The sequence below is a fragment of the Cavia porcellus genome, unplaced genomic scaffold (genome assembly GCF_034190915.1).
Source record: "Cavia porcellus strain 051 isolate PalLab524CR breed Dunkin Hartley unplaced genomic scaffold, mCavPor4.1 scaffold_5, whole genome shotgun sequence".
Lineage (NCBI taxonomy): Eukaryota > Metazoa > Chordata > Mammalia > Rodentia > Caviidae > Cavia > Cavia porcellus.
This window is the reverse complement of record NW_026947488.1, coordinates 98,443,637-98,462,025: the sequence shown is the minus strand read 5'-3', so window position 1 is coordinate 98,462,025 and position 18,389 is coordinate 98,443,637. Positions and strand designations below refer to the sequence as shown.

The following is an 18,389-nucleotide window of genomic DNA, read 5'->3' as shown; positions in this document are numbered from 1 at the left end:
ACACAAGGCCATAATCAGCTAGCAAAGCATCCAGCTAAAGGAAGATAAAGCATCACTAAAGGAAGGAAGAAAAATAGGGTGGGAATCATTGGGAATGATCAATACTATCAGTCAAACTGAGTTTTTGTCTGGCTTTTGTGTGTGTGTTTCTCCTCAGGTTCTTCCCTTGTCTTTCCTCCTCCTCAGTCTCCTGGTAGGAAAGAGCCAGAAATTACTAACCTGGTGACATGAGGCTCATTCCAGGAACACAAGTGGCCTTGTAGGAGCTCATGTCTGTGCAATGAAGCAAAGTATGTAGGTGAACATGAAATAGACCTCTCTGTCAGAGCACAGGGACCCCCGAAGTGAGCTCGGTGCGCTGGGGACCTCACACTCACTGCCTTTGTCGGATCCGAACCCCTTTCATTGAAATCCTGCCTCAGACAACAGAATTCCTCATAGATCATCCACTAAGGTTGTCATGGATTGTTTATTTCCATGTCTGCAGAGCAAAAAACACAGCAGAGGCATTGGGACACTCACAAATGTTACAGATAACACTCACCCAAAGGCTGCCTGCTACACACTCCTTAGTGGGTATATTTTGAAGAAGCATTATGAGCTTGGCTAGAGTTCACACTATGATCATTAAACTAGCAACCCCCCCACACACACACACAGCAGGAGACCAAGCTTACAGGCCTGCTAAGCCCCTGTCCCTCTTCTGCTGCCCACTTCTGCTGCCCTGGGAGGTGACCAGAGGCCCAGGACACTAGCGACCACTGCTCTCACTTGAGCTGCTGCTGTCAGATGAGTCATTGCTGTCCCAGCTCCTAGGGGAGCTAAACCCCCTGTGAGAATGGGGTCTCCTGTGACCCCAGGACCCTCTCCTTTGTGCCCCAGCCTTACCTCCTACAGTGTCATTCTGTCCACGGGAGGCCTGCAGGTTCCTCCTGCTGTGTGTTACCCCATTCCCCTCACTGTGGGGGCCATGGTGGGAACTGATTTCATTCTTAATCTCATTATCAAGACCTCGAGGGGGAATAATCCCCCTCTGGCTCTCACCCCTACTAAAAAATTGGTGTTTTTCACTTAAGGCCGCTTGGTTTCTACCAGAAGGTTCTGTCGCTTTTCTAGCACTGCCTTTGCCGTGCTTTGGAATTTCATTGTGAGCGACACTTTTGGAGGCCACCCCGCCGCCCCCTTTGGTTTGCCCCTGGAAGGGCACGCTTGGATAGTGAAGCTCCACTTTCCCTCGGTGAGCATTCTGGCTCCCCATGTCCACTCTGTTTCCCTGTGTCCCTGGGAGGTCCCTGAAGTTGGTACTGCCCATGAGGTCACTGCTGCCCTCCCCAAGGCTCGGTACAGCTGCCCCTGCCTCCTTCTCAGTCCCCACCCTGGCCACAAGGACATTGTCCCTACCTCCGTCTGTCTCCGGGGTCTCATTAGGACCCAGGCCCCTCCTGTCAGTGTCTGAGGTCTCAGCTTCTCCGGGAACTAAGAGCCCTGTTTGTCCCTTGTCAGGGATGTCCTGAAAAGGTTGGCCGTCCCCACTAAAAGGAGAGACATCATTGTCTCCTCTCCCTTGGGCACCTGTGTAACCACTGCCTTCAAAGTCTCTGGGGATTCTTGGCGCATTGGAGAGCTGTGTTTGGCAGTGAGCACTGCACTGGGTGTGCCCAGCACCTGTGCTCCTCCCTGGGTTGCTCCGGCCTCCTGCGCCTGGCTGATGCCTCTTTTTACCTTGGGAGCGGGCTTTGGCATAGTTGACATCTGCTGGAACGTTTCTGGGAACATTTCTAGGATTCTTCTCACTGTCTTGCCCCTCCCACCATTCCAACACCGTCACCGGCCTTGTTACAGCTGGAGCCTTGTTTCTGAGGAGAGCTGTGCCATATTCTTGGACATGCAGGCTCCTCATACCGCTGTCTCCATCCTTGGTCCTGCTGGGGCCGGTGGACTCAGGATATGTGGGCACCATTGGGTGCTCGCCAGCCTGATCTTTGTGAATGACTCTGTCAGCTTCCTTCAGGGTTTGTCTGTCTGGAGAAAGATGCAGGGATTTACTACTTCGGTTATTTCCACTGGCTTCAAAAAGGGACAACATTTTCTCACCTTCCGCCACAATATTTTCACGAGATGACAGCTCCTGCTTTCTTCTCTTGTCGAAATGAGCAGGAGCAATATCATCCTCGCTTTTTTCTTCCTGCTAAAGTACAATTTTCAATATAAAGGGATTATTTCATGTTACTCTTTCAAAATCTGCTAAATCTTAATAGTTAAATAGTTAATAGGCAATAGTTAAAAAACTAGCATCATATAGTCAATTAAAAGAAGGTATTAATTGAGGAGAGGTACACAGGTAGAGATCTTTCTGGAATGACCACAGCAGATTTCACAGAGAAAGAAGCCGGAGCAAAGCCAGAAAGGCACGCAGCGTGGGAAAGGTGGTGAGAATCTTCCCAGAGGGAGGAGCAGAGCCCAGTGTTTGGAAGCACAATCACTGAAAGGGGATCCAAAGAAACCCATAAGGCTGGACTGGAGAGTTCTTAAAGAAGAGAGCAAGAAATTAATGTGGAAATACAGATTAGAGGCAGATTTTGAAGGAGAATCAGAATTTAAGGAGAACGTGATTAACGAATGTGACCCTGCTATGAGCAGGGAGTCACTACCAGTGGAATGGATTTCGTGTTCTTAAATTCTTCTCTCTCCCCTCCTGCCCCTCTGTGGCCCCTGAGTATCAGAGGTACAGGTACTCATCTGCCTAGAGGAAGAAGCTCTTCCTTTCCTTTATTTCTCTCCTTTTGCTTTGACAGAAAATCTGCAAATAGAAGAACTAGGTAATACTGAGCTTCTGATTTTCAAACAGAATGTTTTGCACGAAGATTTGCCCTTGTAGTCATTATCTGGAAAAGGATTGGTGAATTTTCTTTTCTTTCTCCTGAGCTGTATAATGACGAATCTGATTGGTCGTTCTCAGTTTAGCCCTGAGCAGAGTTATCTGGAAAGGATTATCTGCTGGAACAAAGGTTGCTGAGCCTGATGGCCTTGGTTTCTGACTCAGGGGTCTTGGGGCAGGGTCTAGAAAAGGCCTCCAGACAAGTTCTCAGATGTCGTGGCCATACTGGCCTGGGGTCCATTTGGAAAACATTTCTCATTTCTGTTCTAGATCAGAGATTTTAGTAGCAGCAGCTTAAGGAAGAAGATTCCTGGGAGAAAAATGAATTGGAAGAGAGAAAGTGGTGGTCCGTAAAGTATTCACAAATGCACGCACGCACACATGCACACGCACATGGGCACGTGTGCCCAGATACACACTGAGACGCTATTCCTCATCATCAGAGGACTGTGAGCCTCCTCTCTTCTGTGGTGGAAGTTGGGGTCAGTGTGTAGTGTCTGGTAGGCAGCGGGTGGTGTCAGCCACCCCTTGGTGCCTCCTTAGAAAAAGTGGGGGACTGATGACCTCAGCGTGCTTCTGTAAAAGAGGCTGAAAGGACTAGTTAAACTACTTAGATAACCCTGAGTTATCTAAGTAACTGGCTTATGGCTCCCTAATCCCATCCATTAATCCTTCCTCTAAACTCTCAGACAGCAGGGCAACTGGGCACAGAATAAAGACCATACTTTCTTTCCAGCACTGAAGTATAGAATGAGTGAGCCTTCACAGGACCACCACAGCAACCTATGAATGTGCAGTAACAAAAAATCTGTGAGGTACTTACCAAGGAGTCGAGCTATTTAGGAAATCGACTGGGTGCTACCTGTTCTGAGCAGTGTCCCATGGCCTGCTGAGACATGGAAGGATGGCCCAACTCCTGTTGGGTCCCTGTGTCCAGACCACCCCCTGGCTGTGGCCATGGGACCCATAGCAGTCCCAGACTCTGAAGTGACCTTGTCAGTCCCAGGCATAGCGTCTGTACCTTCCATAGCTCTGTTTTTACCATTCCATCTTAATTTATCTTGTCTTCCCTGACCACACTTCAATCTGCTCATCTGAGCATTTTCCAGGATCTGTTGGATAAGTGAGAGCTCCCCAGTGGAGAAAAAGAAAGCAGCGAGCTAGAAGTGCATGTTTTGGGGGTGAGCACAGAGGAAAGGTAGTAGCCAAGATGGGAAAACCAGGCTTGGGAAGCCAGGGTTGTAGGGAGCAGATTCAGCATTGTAGGAAATAGTGGACAAGGGTTACCAAATGGTTTTCTTTTTCGTTTTGGTACCAGGGAATTGAACTCATGACCTCACATTGGCCAGGCAGGTGCTTACACCGCTGAGTTAAATCTCCAGCCCCCAAGTGGTTTTCTCAATCTCTGTCAGTCCAGCGCTCACTGGAAGAAGTTGTAGCGTGGAAAGAGAACAGGTGTTAGAGTCAACCGGCCAACTCTGCCATCAGGCGGGCGTGGGAGCCATTGTTTTAATTCTCTGAATTTGGGCTTTTTTACGTTTCAAGGACTGTTGGAAAAATTAAATGATTTTATTACATGATGTAATGCGTGTCAAATATCTAGCATGTCTCCATTAAAACAAATTCCCTGGAAGTGATCGCAAACATCATTTCTCACTGAACCATGCTGAGCTCTTTATGGAAAGGCAGCTTGCTTTCTTACATGAGCTGACCCTGACTGTGTGTTACCACACTTATGAAGTACAACTTATTGCAAGATAAAAGTGAAGATGACTGAACCATAGAAGTTATGGCCCAGCCAGTAATTTTTATATTGCCAGATGTATTCTCAAGAGTTTAAGATTCAGCTATGAGAAGGCAAGAAATAAGCTTTATTGTGAGTCACTTCTGCATAAAAAGTGTTTTAAATATTTAACTTAGTTTAGGTCATTGAGGCTTTGAAAGTTTTCCTTGGACCTTTATAATTCTGTTGCAATCAAGTTCATTAATTCATTGCTAATGTAACCTTTTGAATAAAACAGTTGTTGAGAATTCCAGTAAATTATAATCGTCTCTTCTTGAATTTTTTTCTTTCTAGTCAGAAGTAGGAAGTTTTATTTTTGATGCTTCTACTAGTTTTAAAAGTGTAGCATGTCTACCGATGAATTTGTTAGACTGAATGGAATCCTTCATAAAGGAAACATGAAACAATGTTTGGACTGTGCTATGTTTTAGTTAATCATTTTAACTATGCATTGGGGGAGATATTTAAACATTGGGAAACTTTTCTGCCTTTCCTCCTGTGAGTGATCTGAACAGCATTACCAGCTGCCGAGGTCTCTGGCTCAGCTGATCGTTTGCTTTCCTGTGTTCTCCTCCTTTTCTATTTCCAGACTTTGGTTCACAGTGTTCTTTCCTTTGAGAAATAGCCTCTCCCACTCATGTCTGTTTCCTTAAATCCCAATCACTCTCCCAATCCAAGCTCAATTACTCCCATTATGTAGCCTTCCCGGAACTCCAGACAGGAAACACTTTCCTTCCAACCCAACCCCCTTAAAGTGTGATTTTTTTTTTAATTTCACCATTCAGATGGTATTTTCTGAATTCTGCCTTGGGTCTGATGATTTTGGAAAGTACTTCTTTTTTCTTCTCCAGGATCCTGGGTAGAACAATTACGTTTCTCAGTTGTTTATGTTCACACAGGACCTTACACAATTGGGAGAGTTTGGTGTGTGTGCATCACAACCACGAGTTCTAGCTAATTTTAACAGACACTGAGATACTGCTTCAGTAATGCCATGTAAAGGATACTGAACAGAAGAAAATTGTCTCTAAGGAAACTGCTACTTCCAGAGGAAATGAAGCCAGATTTGGAAAAATAAACAGTCCTTTTGCTGATAGCTTTTTAAGCTGTTTCCAGCGCTTTGGGCAATGACTCTGCAGGAAGGGACTGAGTGAAAGGATCATTGTCATACAGCCACAAGGGCCTCATTCTCTCTCCTTGAGCATGGATAGAGTCACTCATGGAATGAATTTAAGAGACACTAAAGGGTTTTATGCTTTGGTACAAAGTCATGGCTCCTATTGATCTTACCCTGGTGAAATCCCGAGAGTTACAGCATATGGAGAAGTTTCAACGTTATACAGTCTTAGTAACAGGGCGTCTGGTGGCATGTGGGGCCCACTAGACCCTGCTGCAGCTGCAGACTCAGAAGCAGAGTGGGACCAGGCCAGGGTATGGGTCCAGACGATTCTAGATCACACAGCTGTATGCTGCAGAGCTTTGAGGAGCCTGGGATGTGGGGGATGGAGAAAGGCCCAATTACAGCAGCTAAACTGCACCTCTCTGTCTCTTAACAACCTCTGCAGGCTTAGTCCAGGGTGGGAGTCATGGTAAGGCAACCAGCTGCCTTCTGTCAGTTTGACCTGTTTTCCCAGGAGAAAGCAAACACACTTAAAACACAGAATGCCCACGTTTTTCATGATGGTCCCTGCACATATCTACAAAAGCACAACATAATATTACGGTGGGTTTCTACGATTCTTGCAAAGAAGTTTTCTAACATTCTTTTTGATAATACAGAACAAAGTATTTTTAACTTGAGGTGTCGAATCGGTTGCCGTTTGCTTCCGACCAGTGGTAGTACCTCCTTTACCCACAGGGGGTCGCACGTCAGCCAGCCCCTGAGGACGGCAAATCGCTGCGCCCTCTACTGATCTCTTAAGGTTTCCTTACTTGCCTATCAGCTGCTTTTATCTGTCAGGGTATAATTTTCCTGCACATTTCAATGGAAAAGGAGCCTGGGGAGATATGTTTTCAGGTGAAAGGGCGAGGAGTCCAGGATAAAGGCAGGTTTTATGATACTAGTGTCTGATGTTCAAATTATAAAACTTACGGCATGAGCATCCAGGTTTTTAAGTTTGTGATTTTGGCCTGTAATTTTCAGCTGAGATAAAAAAAAACCCAGAAGATTGTGCGTTCTTAGGATTTTCTGAGGCCGCCAGGAGGCCCGCAGGAGGCGGAAGCAAGCTGGCCTTTGGTGCACCTGCAGTGTTGCTTTATTTTCTGGACACTCGGGGGAACTAATTTCAGGGAACCTAATCGACCTGTTCACCAACGTCTATTTTTCCTTTATCTATCGCTTTTCTGTTCTGTGCACTTGTGGAAAAGCACTGTTAGGAATTATCCCCTGCAGCTTGCAAGCCACTGTTTCATTTGAAGGAAGAAGCCAGGCTGCAGAGAAAAGATCTCTGTCCACAAAGCCTTCCTTCATTTCTGTCACACACGTGTGAATTACAATACTTGATTAACTAGAAAATTCCCAAATTACTTTGTATAATTTTTGTTTTTCCAATCTAAGTACCCAAGGGTACCTGTTTTTATTTTTTCTTTTCCTCCTCAGACAGGGTTTCACTATGCAATGAAAGATGGCCTTGAACCCACTTTATAGCCAAGGCTGGCCTTGAGTTCTCAGGAAGCCTCCTGCCACATCCTCTCGAGTGCTAGGATTACAGGCATGTGCCACCATGCCCGGCTCCAAGAGTAGTTTTAAAGTTAAAAATTTCTCATATGGAGTTTTTCTCTGCAGAGTCAAAACAGATGGAGAAGAACCATCCTGTGTCCTCCCTGTCTTCTCTCCTGGCCTTGCCTAGTTTTCAGTCTGTGGTTGAAACGTCTGCAGGGAAACAAGGACACAGCTTCACCAAATAGAACATTCTTTCACTCATCCCTTCAAACAACAAGGGTTTCATTTATTTTTCTCTCCCTGGGAAGTATTATTTCATGTGAAAAATCATTCTGACCCAAAGCAGGCAGACCCGCTTGTCCCCTTAGCATTTATTTTAGGGTTGCAGGAGGACACCCCAGCTTTCCTCCCCCAGACACACAATGCCACATCCACTGCAGAGCAGATTCCAGCACTGAGAGCCAGCAGCGTGTGGTTGGCTGGGAACGGGCAGTGTGGGGCCGGGGTTAAGATGGGCTCCCATTGGTGTCTGCTGGAAAAATGTCCCACTTACACACTAGCGTTGTTTAGCATAAGGGAGCTAAACTCTGCTCGAGAGGGGGTTGACAGCATGAGCTCCGTAACCACTACCCAGAATTAAGATGTGGTGGCGCTGATTGATCATCAGGACTCAAACCTTTGCCCCTCGAGTCCAGGGTGGTGTCACACCCAGGAATGGGCCTTGCTCAACCAGTTGCCGGGTAGGATGGCTCAGCAGGAAGGGAGAAGGAAGCCGAACGCAGATGAGGAACAAAAATGTTCTGAATTTCTTAGGGGTGAGGGGCCACTACTGGAACGGGGAAAGGCCAGCAGCTAAGGAGGCCAGACCAGTGCAGCTGCCCTAGGCCTTCAGACTGAAGACACCGGGGAGCCATGCAGAGCAGCACCTAAGGACCCTGCAGCCATGTTTCGGTAAAGAAACAAGTGGGCCAATTCTTTGGTTCCCCCTATTTCAACTTGTCTATTTACTTTCCAAGCTCTTAGCTTTTCTCTGATGCAGCAGGGCACGCAATGAGAGACGTGTGTTTGTGTTTCTGGGGCAGTGCTAAAGGGAAAGCAGGCACCATGGTAGGTCAGTCAAAGGAGAAAGAGAGAGAGAGAGAGAGAGAGAGAGAGAGAGAGAGAGAGGCAGAGACAGAGAGAGACAGAGAGAGATAGAGACAGAGAGAGACACAGAGACAGAGAGACAGACAGAGAGAGACAGAGAGACAGAGAGAGACAGAGAAAAGGGGGCGTGCTGTGGATGGAAAGATACAGAAAGTAACTGGGGCCACCTCTGCTGGTTGGCTCTTTCACTAGAGGGTCTTCTTTCTGTGTACCCCCTAACATCATGGCTTGCTGGTTAATGAAGTCATTTTAAGAATATAAGCTCAAAAGCTTGGTGGGAATTTCCACTGACTGGCCTCCGACATATATCTGCTCAATATTGCATTTCATTCTAGAAACAAACAATAGTTCTTCAATAACACCTTGTATTTATATAGCACTTCACAGTTTAGAAGCTACTTTTGTGCGGAAATCTCCTTTGAATTACATGACAACCCCTGAGGTGAGCAGTGCACATGCAGTGGCAGTAGTAGAGGTCGGAGGGATATTTAACCCTAAGTCCTCTGTCGCAAATCCTGTGGTTAACATAACACCTTCACTACACCAAAGCAGTGAGCACTTCTGAAATTAAGACTGCAGGGGAAGAAAGCAAAAACAAGATGGACAGATACTAAACAAGAGAATGAAATGAAAGCATAGATATCTTTTTATACAACGCACGCAATTATATTAAAAATATAATCTTCCAAAAATGTATACACAATTTAGGAAAAGAAAAATAGTGGATTCTTTCAACAGAGGTTGTTATTGTCGCAGGGGTGACCCCAGAGGATGTCATGTATCAGAGAAAACTTGCTAAACAGCCCACCCTTAGAGAATACGCTGAACATGCACATGCAGCAATCTCAGTGACCAAGGTGACCCGAGCAGCAGTTCATCACACTAACAAATGTCTGGAAGCTCATGGCCACTACGTCCAGCACCTCGTGCAATGGTAGAGGCCAAAGGTAGCTTCTGTTAATCTCATGGTGTCTCCGTAAGTTTAGTATTAAAACATTTACACAAGCTTCCCTTTTCCTTTTGGCAGTCTGTATTACCTGACCATACAGACTTCCTCAGTACAGTTCACAACACATTGTGACCTACAGCCATTGTGATTGTATATTGTTAAGTGTTAGTTGAATCACATGATCAACTGTTACTTGCTTTCATTTAAAAAATTTTGGGGGCAATTTGGCTTACTTTAAGACGTATATATGTGACTCAAGATAGGCTAATATTATATACCTGTCTTTTATTAGATAAATTAGGTAACTGTTAAGAGTGGGATCCGTCTCTTTTGGAGAAAATGTCACAGTCCATGCAGTGCTGAGTTTGGTCTCCATGCCCTTGCCGAGACCCCTTCATTTGGAATCTGCACCTCTCCTTCTCCCCAGCCTTCACTCAGCATTTGCCCAGGCTTGGAGGTGGCATTGTAATGGAGATGCCATTGCCTAGCACTGGTAGGAAAGTGGCATGGTCTTCTGACCTGTGGTCACTGGGTTGATGTGGTCATAACATTTTGCTGGACAGTGGTCAGAAGTACCATCCCTGTTCCTTGGAGTGTGCTGCTCAAAAGAAGCCCACTCTCAGATGGCTGGACTGGTCTGGATCTGGAGGACCCATGCTGGCCCTGGCGAGGTCACAAGAATTGGACCTATGGACATCTGTGTTTAAGCATCTGGTTCCAGGAACTGAGCCGAGGTGTGCTGAGTGGGGCCTGCTCTCCAAACACCATCTGCCCTTGCCAGATGGTGTGAGTCACCCTTGCCAGTCCGGTTGCCTGACTGGCCTCCCACTCATCAGGACCTATATTTAAGCGTGGCGGGCAGCAGAATGATTCTGCATTTCTGTGGTTCTGCAGCCGAAAGGTTACTCTGGGGAGCTGGGATGCTGCTTAGACATTGTCTAATTAGCACCATGTCTATATTATGCCTGTAGCACACAGAGTTGTTCCAAGGTAATTTGGTCGCATCCTGAAGACTCCACTGGGTAACTCACAAAAGGAACTGTGAGCTTTGTATGGGTTAAATGAATGGGTACCTCTGCCCTGCATTAGCCTCACCAATGGAGAGAACCTGGCTAGCAGATTCCTGCAGCGCTCAGGTGTTGCAAGAATTAGCAAAACATTCTTGTCCCTTTGCATTGCCATTTAGTTACCAAATATAGTTGGTTAGCCTTAAAATAGCCATGTCAAATTCTTCAAGTTTTCAGTGAAGCATTGCAAGGCTCTTTTGAACCTTGAACTTGAACTCATTATAACTTGAGTTTTTAAATACTGCTCATTAGTTTCAGCTATTGGTGTTCTCAAAAGCATGGATTTTTGGTGTTCTTTAAGAATATCTTGTAATCCAGTGCAAACTCATCCAGGGTCTCCTTGGTAACAGGCATTTACTGATGGATGCTATTTGTCTCCTACTTGTCTTGAAGCAGGTGCTGCTAATTTAACAGACAGAGCTGAGAGGAAAGACAGAGAGAGCAAGAGAGTAGACGAAGCATAAATGAGGTTGTAAATGCTTACTGTAGCTGTCCAGGTCACACTGAAAAGGAGCAGCAGTCTCACACAGACAGCTTGCATCTCTGAGAATCTCTATGAAAAAACAATGATATTTTACCCTAAGATTTGTCAATTATCAATTGCAGCCATAAGCAAGGAAGTGTAAATAAACATCCTTCTTCCCCAGCAGTTCATTTCCTTTTATTATATATTTATATTACATATTAATTATCCATTAAACATACTTTTACATATTTTCTATAGTTATATTTACAAAACTAGCATATATACACACACATATTGCATAACTTATGCAAGCCCAAAAGTGAATATTTTAATCTAAGAACATCCCTATGCTTACTCCCAATGGGAAAATTATTGAATATCATTAAAACAATAGTTGATGCACCTTGAGACCATATGAGAAACTCCAAATATGAATAAATTAATTAAATAAATAAAAGACAGATAGTAAGAAACAGAAATAGATCTTTTGCAAAAGGGAATAGGGTCAATAAATGGAGGAAGAGGAAGGAGACAAGGGGAGGGGAAGTGGAAATAAAAGGAACCAAGATATGTTACATGTATGTATCAACTTCCAATGCTAAATGCCATCATTATGTACGGTAAACATGTAGCAATGAGAATAAAATGCTAAAAAGATATGAATTTTATAGTTGCATTTATTTGCTAGGTCTGTTTTTTTTGTTTTACCTTTAGAAAAAGATCATTATTTGTATTATTTGTGTAATTTGAAGTGACAATAAGGTCACATAGCAGCCTGAGACAGAATCTTCAAGTGTCAAAGTAGAACACCCCACTGTATGGGGTGGAATCTTACCTGATCACACCTGGTGCCCTCTGTGCTCTTACATTCATTACCAATGTACCTGAATCAGTCACCACCCATGAGATGGAGAATAAAACCATTTATTTAAAACATATTAACAGCTAGGGCTGATTAAATACTCAGAGAAGCTCCATACTGTTCTAAGAATTTTGCATGTATTCAATTATCTGACCCTCATGGTGCCCCTAGGAGTGAGGTGAATTTCTAGATCTGTATTCTGAATAGCTGGATAACTTATCTCAGAATTTTTAGACGTTCAGGGGCAGAACTGGGTCAGTACCCAGCTATACAGCCAAAAACCTTAATCAAGAATCTACAGTATCTTAAATACCTTAAATAAGTGTCTGTCCCTTTTACAGAAAGATCTACATGTGTCTAACTAAAATGTAAATTGTATTTTATATTGGGTGCAGTAAAAGATGTTTAAAACAATGTTTAGTGATGGGTAGAAAACATTTTTATAGTTTGATAAATATATTGATAGGATCTAGTAAGTTTGTTTTGGTCAAGTAACCACTAGATTGTAAAACAGCCTTAGCATAGTTCGGACTAGTGATCTCTTGGTTGTGGTGAGCATTAAATATTTCACTAGTATAGACACATAGTACTACACAAATACATAGCAACCAATATTAGAATAATAAAGACCATTCTTTTTGGTTACTTGGGAGAAAACACTTTTAAATGAAAAATAAATATTCTTGCAATGTTTAAACATTTCAAAATAAAAACTTTTAATTGGAGAAGTAAATTAAGCTGCTAAATATATTCTAAAGTCTTAAGATATTTTCTTCCAAGTAAATACAGTTTTAAGATCTAATTCAAACTTCGCCTTCCAAGCAATATATAGATCAGGAAAGTGTCAACTACTTATCAAATATCTTACAACTGGTCAGCAGGATATCAGTGCAGACCAAGTTTGTGGGTCTTGGTGAGGCTGACAATCAAATCAAAAGGAAAGTTTCGACATCCACTTTAGTTGGTGATATCTGGAGCCTGGCAACACATTTCTTACGTTACAAAAGAAAGCACTAAACATTAGACTGTGATGCTCAGTAGAGAATATCTTCAATTTGCTTCTATTTTCAAAAGCAGTCACCCCGTCAGGGTGGTAAGCGTCTTGAAAATGTAAACCACTGACATATAAAGCTACTTACTATCAAGAACATCATGAGAGCAAAATTACCTGGGATCTTTGTCCTGCCGAAAACGTGGCTTCTCCTGCAGGACAAGCAGTCTCTGGGCCTTTTGCTGAAATTTAAAGTCTGTTCGAGCTCCCAATGTCCAATCAGCACTGGCTCACTTCACACTAGCAAGCAATTTGTTATGTGTGCCCACAGATAACCACAGGGGGCAAAGTAATTTTAATCTAAAAATGTTTTCGTGGTGGAAAGGTGCTATCAAATGTTCCAGAAAGTGGGATAAACAGAAAATATAAATAGTTCAGCTTGGACATCATGTGGACAGATAATGAGAACTGATTTGAAAACTATTAATTAGGATCGACTAAAGATCCGACATGTTTATAAGTGGAAAATATTTATAAACAATTATGTGTATAGATAGGAAATATTTTTATGTTACATATAAAGTCTATAGTTTCAATTTCCATCTCAGTGGAATTCAGAAGCATTTAGCAAAAATGAAATTCAGAAGCATTTAGTAAAATTCTCCCTACCACGGGAACAGGCACTGGAAGAGGAACTGTAAATGAATATTGGGCTTCTGCGTGGGGCTCTCAATCCAGGGGCAAATGCAGAAAATAGGGTGAATAGATAGGATATGTTATATTAGATAATAACATAGCTAAAGTCTAAGAAAAAGACATTGGTTGGGGAGTGATGGCAAACATTGGGAATGAGGAGCCTGGGCTGAAATTTGAGGGGAGGAGTCCCAGGATGGTCTCCTTGGGAAGGGAGTTTCTGCCCTGGTTTGAATCCATGTGTTCCTTCAAAATCCATGTGCTGGAACTGAAACCCAGTGTGACATTATTCAGAATCCGGTGTTTAGTAAGCAACTACATCATAAAGGCAAAGGCCTGAAGGATTGGCAGCATTGTGAAAAGGCCGGAGGGCACCCTTGCTGTGCTGCTGTCTCCATATCTTTGGAGAATTAGGGAGCACAGTGCTATTTTGCAAGCAGACATAACAAGTCCCTACCAGATACTGCACCTGTCAGCAACTTGATGTTAGACTTTCAGCCTCCGGAATATCCACAAGTAAATTTTTGCTCCTTATATGTTACCTGGCCTGTGGTACTCTGTTTAGAACCATCCACAGACTGAGCAAACTTGTTTGCTCTCTACAGGAAAAGTGTTTCTGACAAGGAATAAGCGATAGCCTGCTGGCTTATTCCAGGACAAGAGACCAGGTCATCAGCCAGCAGGACTGAGCAAAGGTGACAGCAACAAATGAAGGGAGAAGGGCATCAGGTGCCAGACAACAGGGCACCTGGAGGTCATCACAAGGGTTCTGGCTTAACCCTGAGTGAGAACCACCCCTGGAAGGCTCAGCACAGGCATGCTTGCAGGCGTATTTGAAGTAGGAAAAAAGGAGAGAGATCGCTCCAAGGTTCTGAGCACTGCAGAAGGCGTGATGAAAAGTGGTCGTGTCCTGATATATTTTGGAATGAAAACCAGTAGGACTGCTGGGCTGTGGCAAGTGCGATTTGAGGGAAAATAGGGACTCAGGATGATATCCGTGTTTCTGTCCTGCAGCTGAAGACTTGAAGGTGCATTTTATTGAAATGGGGAAATACAGAAGACAGCTTTAAAGGGAACATTGTGTTTGAACCTGGACCTGAATTTTATAAAACATCGGTTAAGTTAGGCACTGAGTTTCTTAATGAAATAAACACCTTGCCCATTCGGGATTACCTTTTATGGCAGTTGCCTGTTCATCTGTTTTGTCCAAACTGGATGCAAAATTCATGATTGTAGTAGGGAGGTTCCCATCAGTCTAAAACCAATTATAACAGGCTAGTGGGGTTACTTACATTGGAATTACATGTAAAAAGTCAATAAAAGATTATGTAAGGACTACCTTTTATGATAGGAACACTTACACTTAAACACAATTTTCACATGCTATTATACACAACACATAATCAAATTAAAATGCAAATCCCCATTTTCCCAAACTCAAATTAGATAAATAGATAGATAGATAGATAGATAGATAGATAGATAGACAGATAAAGCAAACATAACCCATAGGCAGTTTTGGCTGAGAGGAGCATACCTTTTCTGGCTCAGACCAAGTCTCTCTTTTTTGTCCTATCCATATTCTAGGTATTTTTAACATTTACCAGGACATTTTTAATACTCACCAGTCTAGAATTCAAGCTCTTGTTCATTCAGAGCCACCCAGTCATGCATTCTTGAATATTTGAACATTATCATGTGCAGTGGAGACTATCAGCTTTGGAGTCAAAAAGATCTGAGTTCAAACACTGACTGTACCATGTTTACTGAGGTACACTGCCTAAACTACTAAACTGAACCTTTCTGTCCCTCATTTCTGAAAATGAGAGCACAGTAGTAATAAGCTAAACTTTCAGTGAGTGTACCATGGTCCAACCACTGTTCCAACTGTGTTGCACTAATTTATCCCAACCCTGTTAACAGCTCTGTAATGCTCTGTTGTTGTCACTCTGACTTCAGCAATGACACATAAGGCACCTAAGGGACTTGCTCAAGGTGGTATACTTAGTAAGTTACAATTGCCAGTAGACAGTTTGACTGCAAAAGAAGTTTAAAACCACTACATTATACCGCTCCCATATGGTGAATATACACAGTGAATTAAATTAAATTAAATTAAATTGTACAAAGTATTTAGTCTGGTTCCTAACTTGACAATCACACAGTGTTATAACCCAAGCCCCCCTAATTAAATTAAATTAAATTGTACAAAGTATTTAGTCTGGTTCCTAACTTGACAATCACACAGTGTTATAACCCAAGCCCCCCTAATTAAATTAAATTAAATTGTACAAAGTATTTAGTCTGGTTCCTAACTTGACAATCACACAGTGTTATAACCCAAGCCCCCCTAACTATCACCGCCTGCTGCTTCCCCTCCCCTTCCCCCTTCCCATATAACTAGGTTAAGTTTTAACTTCCCAAAAGGCCATAAAACAAAGGCCTGAGGTAACAGCTCCTGACAACCCCCTTCTCTACTCGGTGGCCCGTCACAAGTTGTGTTAATTGCATTAGATTGTACTCTTCTTCACAAAAATAGCTTCGTTATATTTGTATCATAGCAATGCCTGTAACTTGGCCTTACTGTATATGTGTTTTCCTTTTCCCTCTGGGTAAAGGATTGATAATCAGTGCTCTCCTGTGTAAAGAATTGTAAAATCTTACCTAATTGATATGTTAACCATTGTTGCCCTCTACAAATAACAGATGTGGTGCTAAAGTAAGGTAACTAAGGTTCTTAATTGCTGTTAGACTTCTCTATTCTTTGCTAAGAAAAACAAGATTTCTTCTTATCTAAACTTGCTTGTATGCAGGGAGACTTGCTTGTTAGCACAACCCTAACCTGATCTTGCTCTTCCCAAGACGTGTAATCCCCGGTTCTGTTTTGTAGTGCACCACACCCCCATCCCCCTCCTTACATTGTGTGACCAGCAGCTGTTTGTGGATTTACAAGATAAAAACCCTGACTTTTAGCTGTCAGGTAGCAGTCTCCAAATTGGCTCCCGGAGACTCGTCACCAGGCCTGGCCTAATAAAGCCTTTGCTCCCCAAATTTTAATTTCTTGCTTCCTTGGATTTTATACCGGGGTCCGAGTTATCACAACAGCAAGTGCTACCCTTTCACCCATTCTGCCTTTCATTAGTGATGATCCTGCCCAGATGTGCCCTCTGGATCTCTTCTCTGTCCTTTGTGGATTTTCTCCTCTTGTCTACTTTTATGACTTCCTTAGTATGAGGACAAAAGTAATGAAACATTGAAATAAGAATGGAAGTTTAAGAGAACACAGCGGTCTGCTTCTCCAGATACCACAACTGTTCCTGCCAGAACTTCAGCAAACTGCTAAGGATTTGTGTGACCTGGAAGACTAGAAGGAAATGGAAGCCAAGAAAAGAGAGGTTAACAAATAAGAGTGTTTGTCAACTGTGAGCCTGAATGGAAATATAAAGCTATACGAATAATAGACAAATGAAAACCACAAAAGACGTTCTTTTAAAATTTTGGGTATTCTAGTAGACCAGTAGACAATTCAGCAGTTTTGGTAACAGTAACAAGGCATTATGGTGTTTCAAGCTTTTACCTAAGATTCACTGCACATCTTGAATGATCCGGGCACAGGCAGCTGTCTTTTCTATAATAGCCTCAGAAAATGCTTTTTCACTGTTTTCATGTTACAGTTTCAGATCTTTCTAAATGTGGTTTTGTTTTTTTCCTAAAGAATTTTCATGTGTGAGATTTCCTCTTCATTTAAGTGATGGGAAAATATCTAACTCTGAAAGCATGAGTTCTGGGAAGAGAAAAATACATAAAATTTTTGTAGAAAAAAAATCGAGATACTAGTTGTACCAGGGTGTGAACTAGCAGGGGCTAAATATGTACGCTTTCAAAGCTACAAAAACTAGGAAATTCAAGTCGAGTCTTAAATTTAGAAGCTACAATTGACAAAGGCAAAGAAAAGTGAGGGCCTGTCCTAGCCAGAAGGTTGCAGAGCAGACATTCTGGGAGGGAAGGGAAAAGCCGTCCCTGGCTTCGGTTCTGTGGAGAGATTTCACTTCCACCCTCTTGAAACCTGCCCCATGTTGAGATTACGCTTCAGAAACCTGAAAAATTCTCTAAAATGTCTTTGTGTAATAAAAAGTGTTTCCATAACATTTCTTAGGAATTAATCACCAAAGATAAATACTGAAGCTGTGTAAAAAGTTACCTATCTGCACACTACCTTTGTTTAACAAGAAAAAAAACAAAACCAACCAAGCAAATGCCTGGGGAGAAAAACCCAAACAAACCAGGAAGTAACTGCCAAGGGCTGGAGGCAGCCTGCGAACTTTCTTCTGGCTGCTGCTTTGTGGCTGGAGAAGACACCTGAGCGCTGCCGCCTGCAGCCTGGCTCTCCCGGGCCAAGACGACACATGGGATTATCCCCCAGAGACTTTACATGTCAGAGGTTTATGGAACTCTGTGTCTTGTGGTCATTCTTTTCATTTCTTATCTTCACTTCTGTATGAACAATCATTTAAAATATTTATGGAGATGTTAAGAGAATAAAACATCTTTTGAGATAAGAAACTAAACTATTAGTTCTAACTACACTACCAGTTCTAGCTACGGGCCCCTCACTCAGCAGGTTTTATTTTGTCTTCTCATCCATTTCACAATCTCTTCGGACTTGTTCTCGGGACCCACGTGCTTTGAGCCACTTGCTTGTTTTCCAATCTCTCTCTCTCTGTCAATAGATTAGATAGATAGATAGATAGATATTGACATGGTCTAGTTGAAGTTACTATTTTCTGACTTTTATGCACAAACAGCAAAGAATACTTCCTTTCTTCAATTTAGTGAGGAATCTTCATGGTGATTTTGACAGGAAAAGGGGACCTCTCTCAAGTCCCTTCTTC

General features: G+C 42.9%; 1 protein-coding gene across 1 annotated transcript; it reads right to left on the bottom strand.

Moving 5' to 3' along the window:
- Window positions 1-450: 450 nt before the first annotated feature.
- On the bottom strand, window positions 451-13,100 carry Mepe (matrix extracellular phosphoglycoprotein). The gene is made up of 4 exons (XM_013151881.3): window positions 12,982-13,100; window positions 10,970-11,038; window positions 2,095-2,188; window positions 451-2,022 (listed from the first exon to the last, which is right to left on the bottom strand). Exons 2-4 carry the CDS (start codon window positions 11,024-11,026, stop codon window positions 752-754), a joined length of 1,422 nt encoding a protein of 473 aa, XP_013007335.2. The 5' UTR covers window positions 11,027-11,038; window positions 12,982-13,100; the 3' UTR covers window positions 451-751.
- Between the last annotated feature and the right edge of the window lie 5,289 nt (window positions 13,101-18,389).

What these genes read in the sequence shown, in the direction of transcription:
- Mepe (XM_013151881.3), bottom strand. Translation starts at nt 11,026, where the DNA reads ATGCAAGCTGTCTGTGTGAGACTGCTGCTCCTTTTCAGTGTGACCTGG. An exon ending in GTGTGACCTGGACAGCTACA is followed by an intron (nt 2,189 to 10,969) that starts GTAAGCATTTAC and finishes ATTGTACTTTAG; the next exon opens with CAGGAAGAAAAAAGCGAGGA. An exon ending in TGAAAATATTGTGGCGGAAG is followed by an intron (nt 2,023 to 2,094) that starts GTGAGAAAATGT and finishes ATCTTTCTCCAG; the next exon opens with ACAGACAAACCCTGAAGGAA.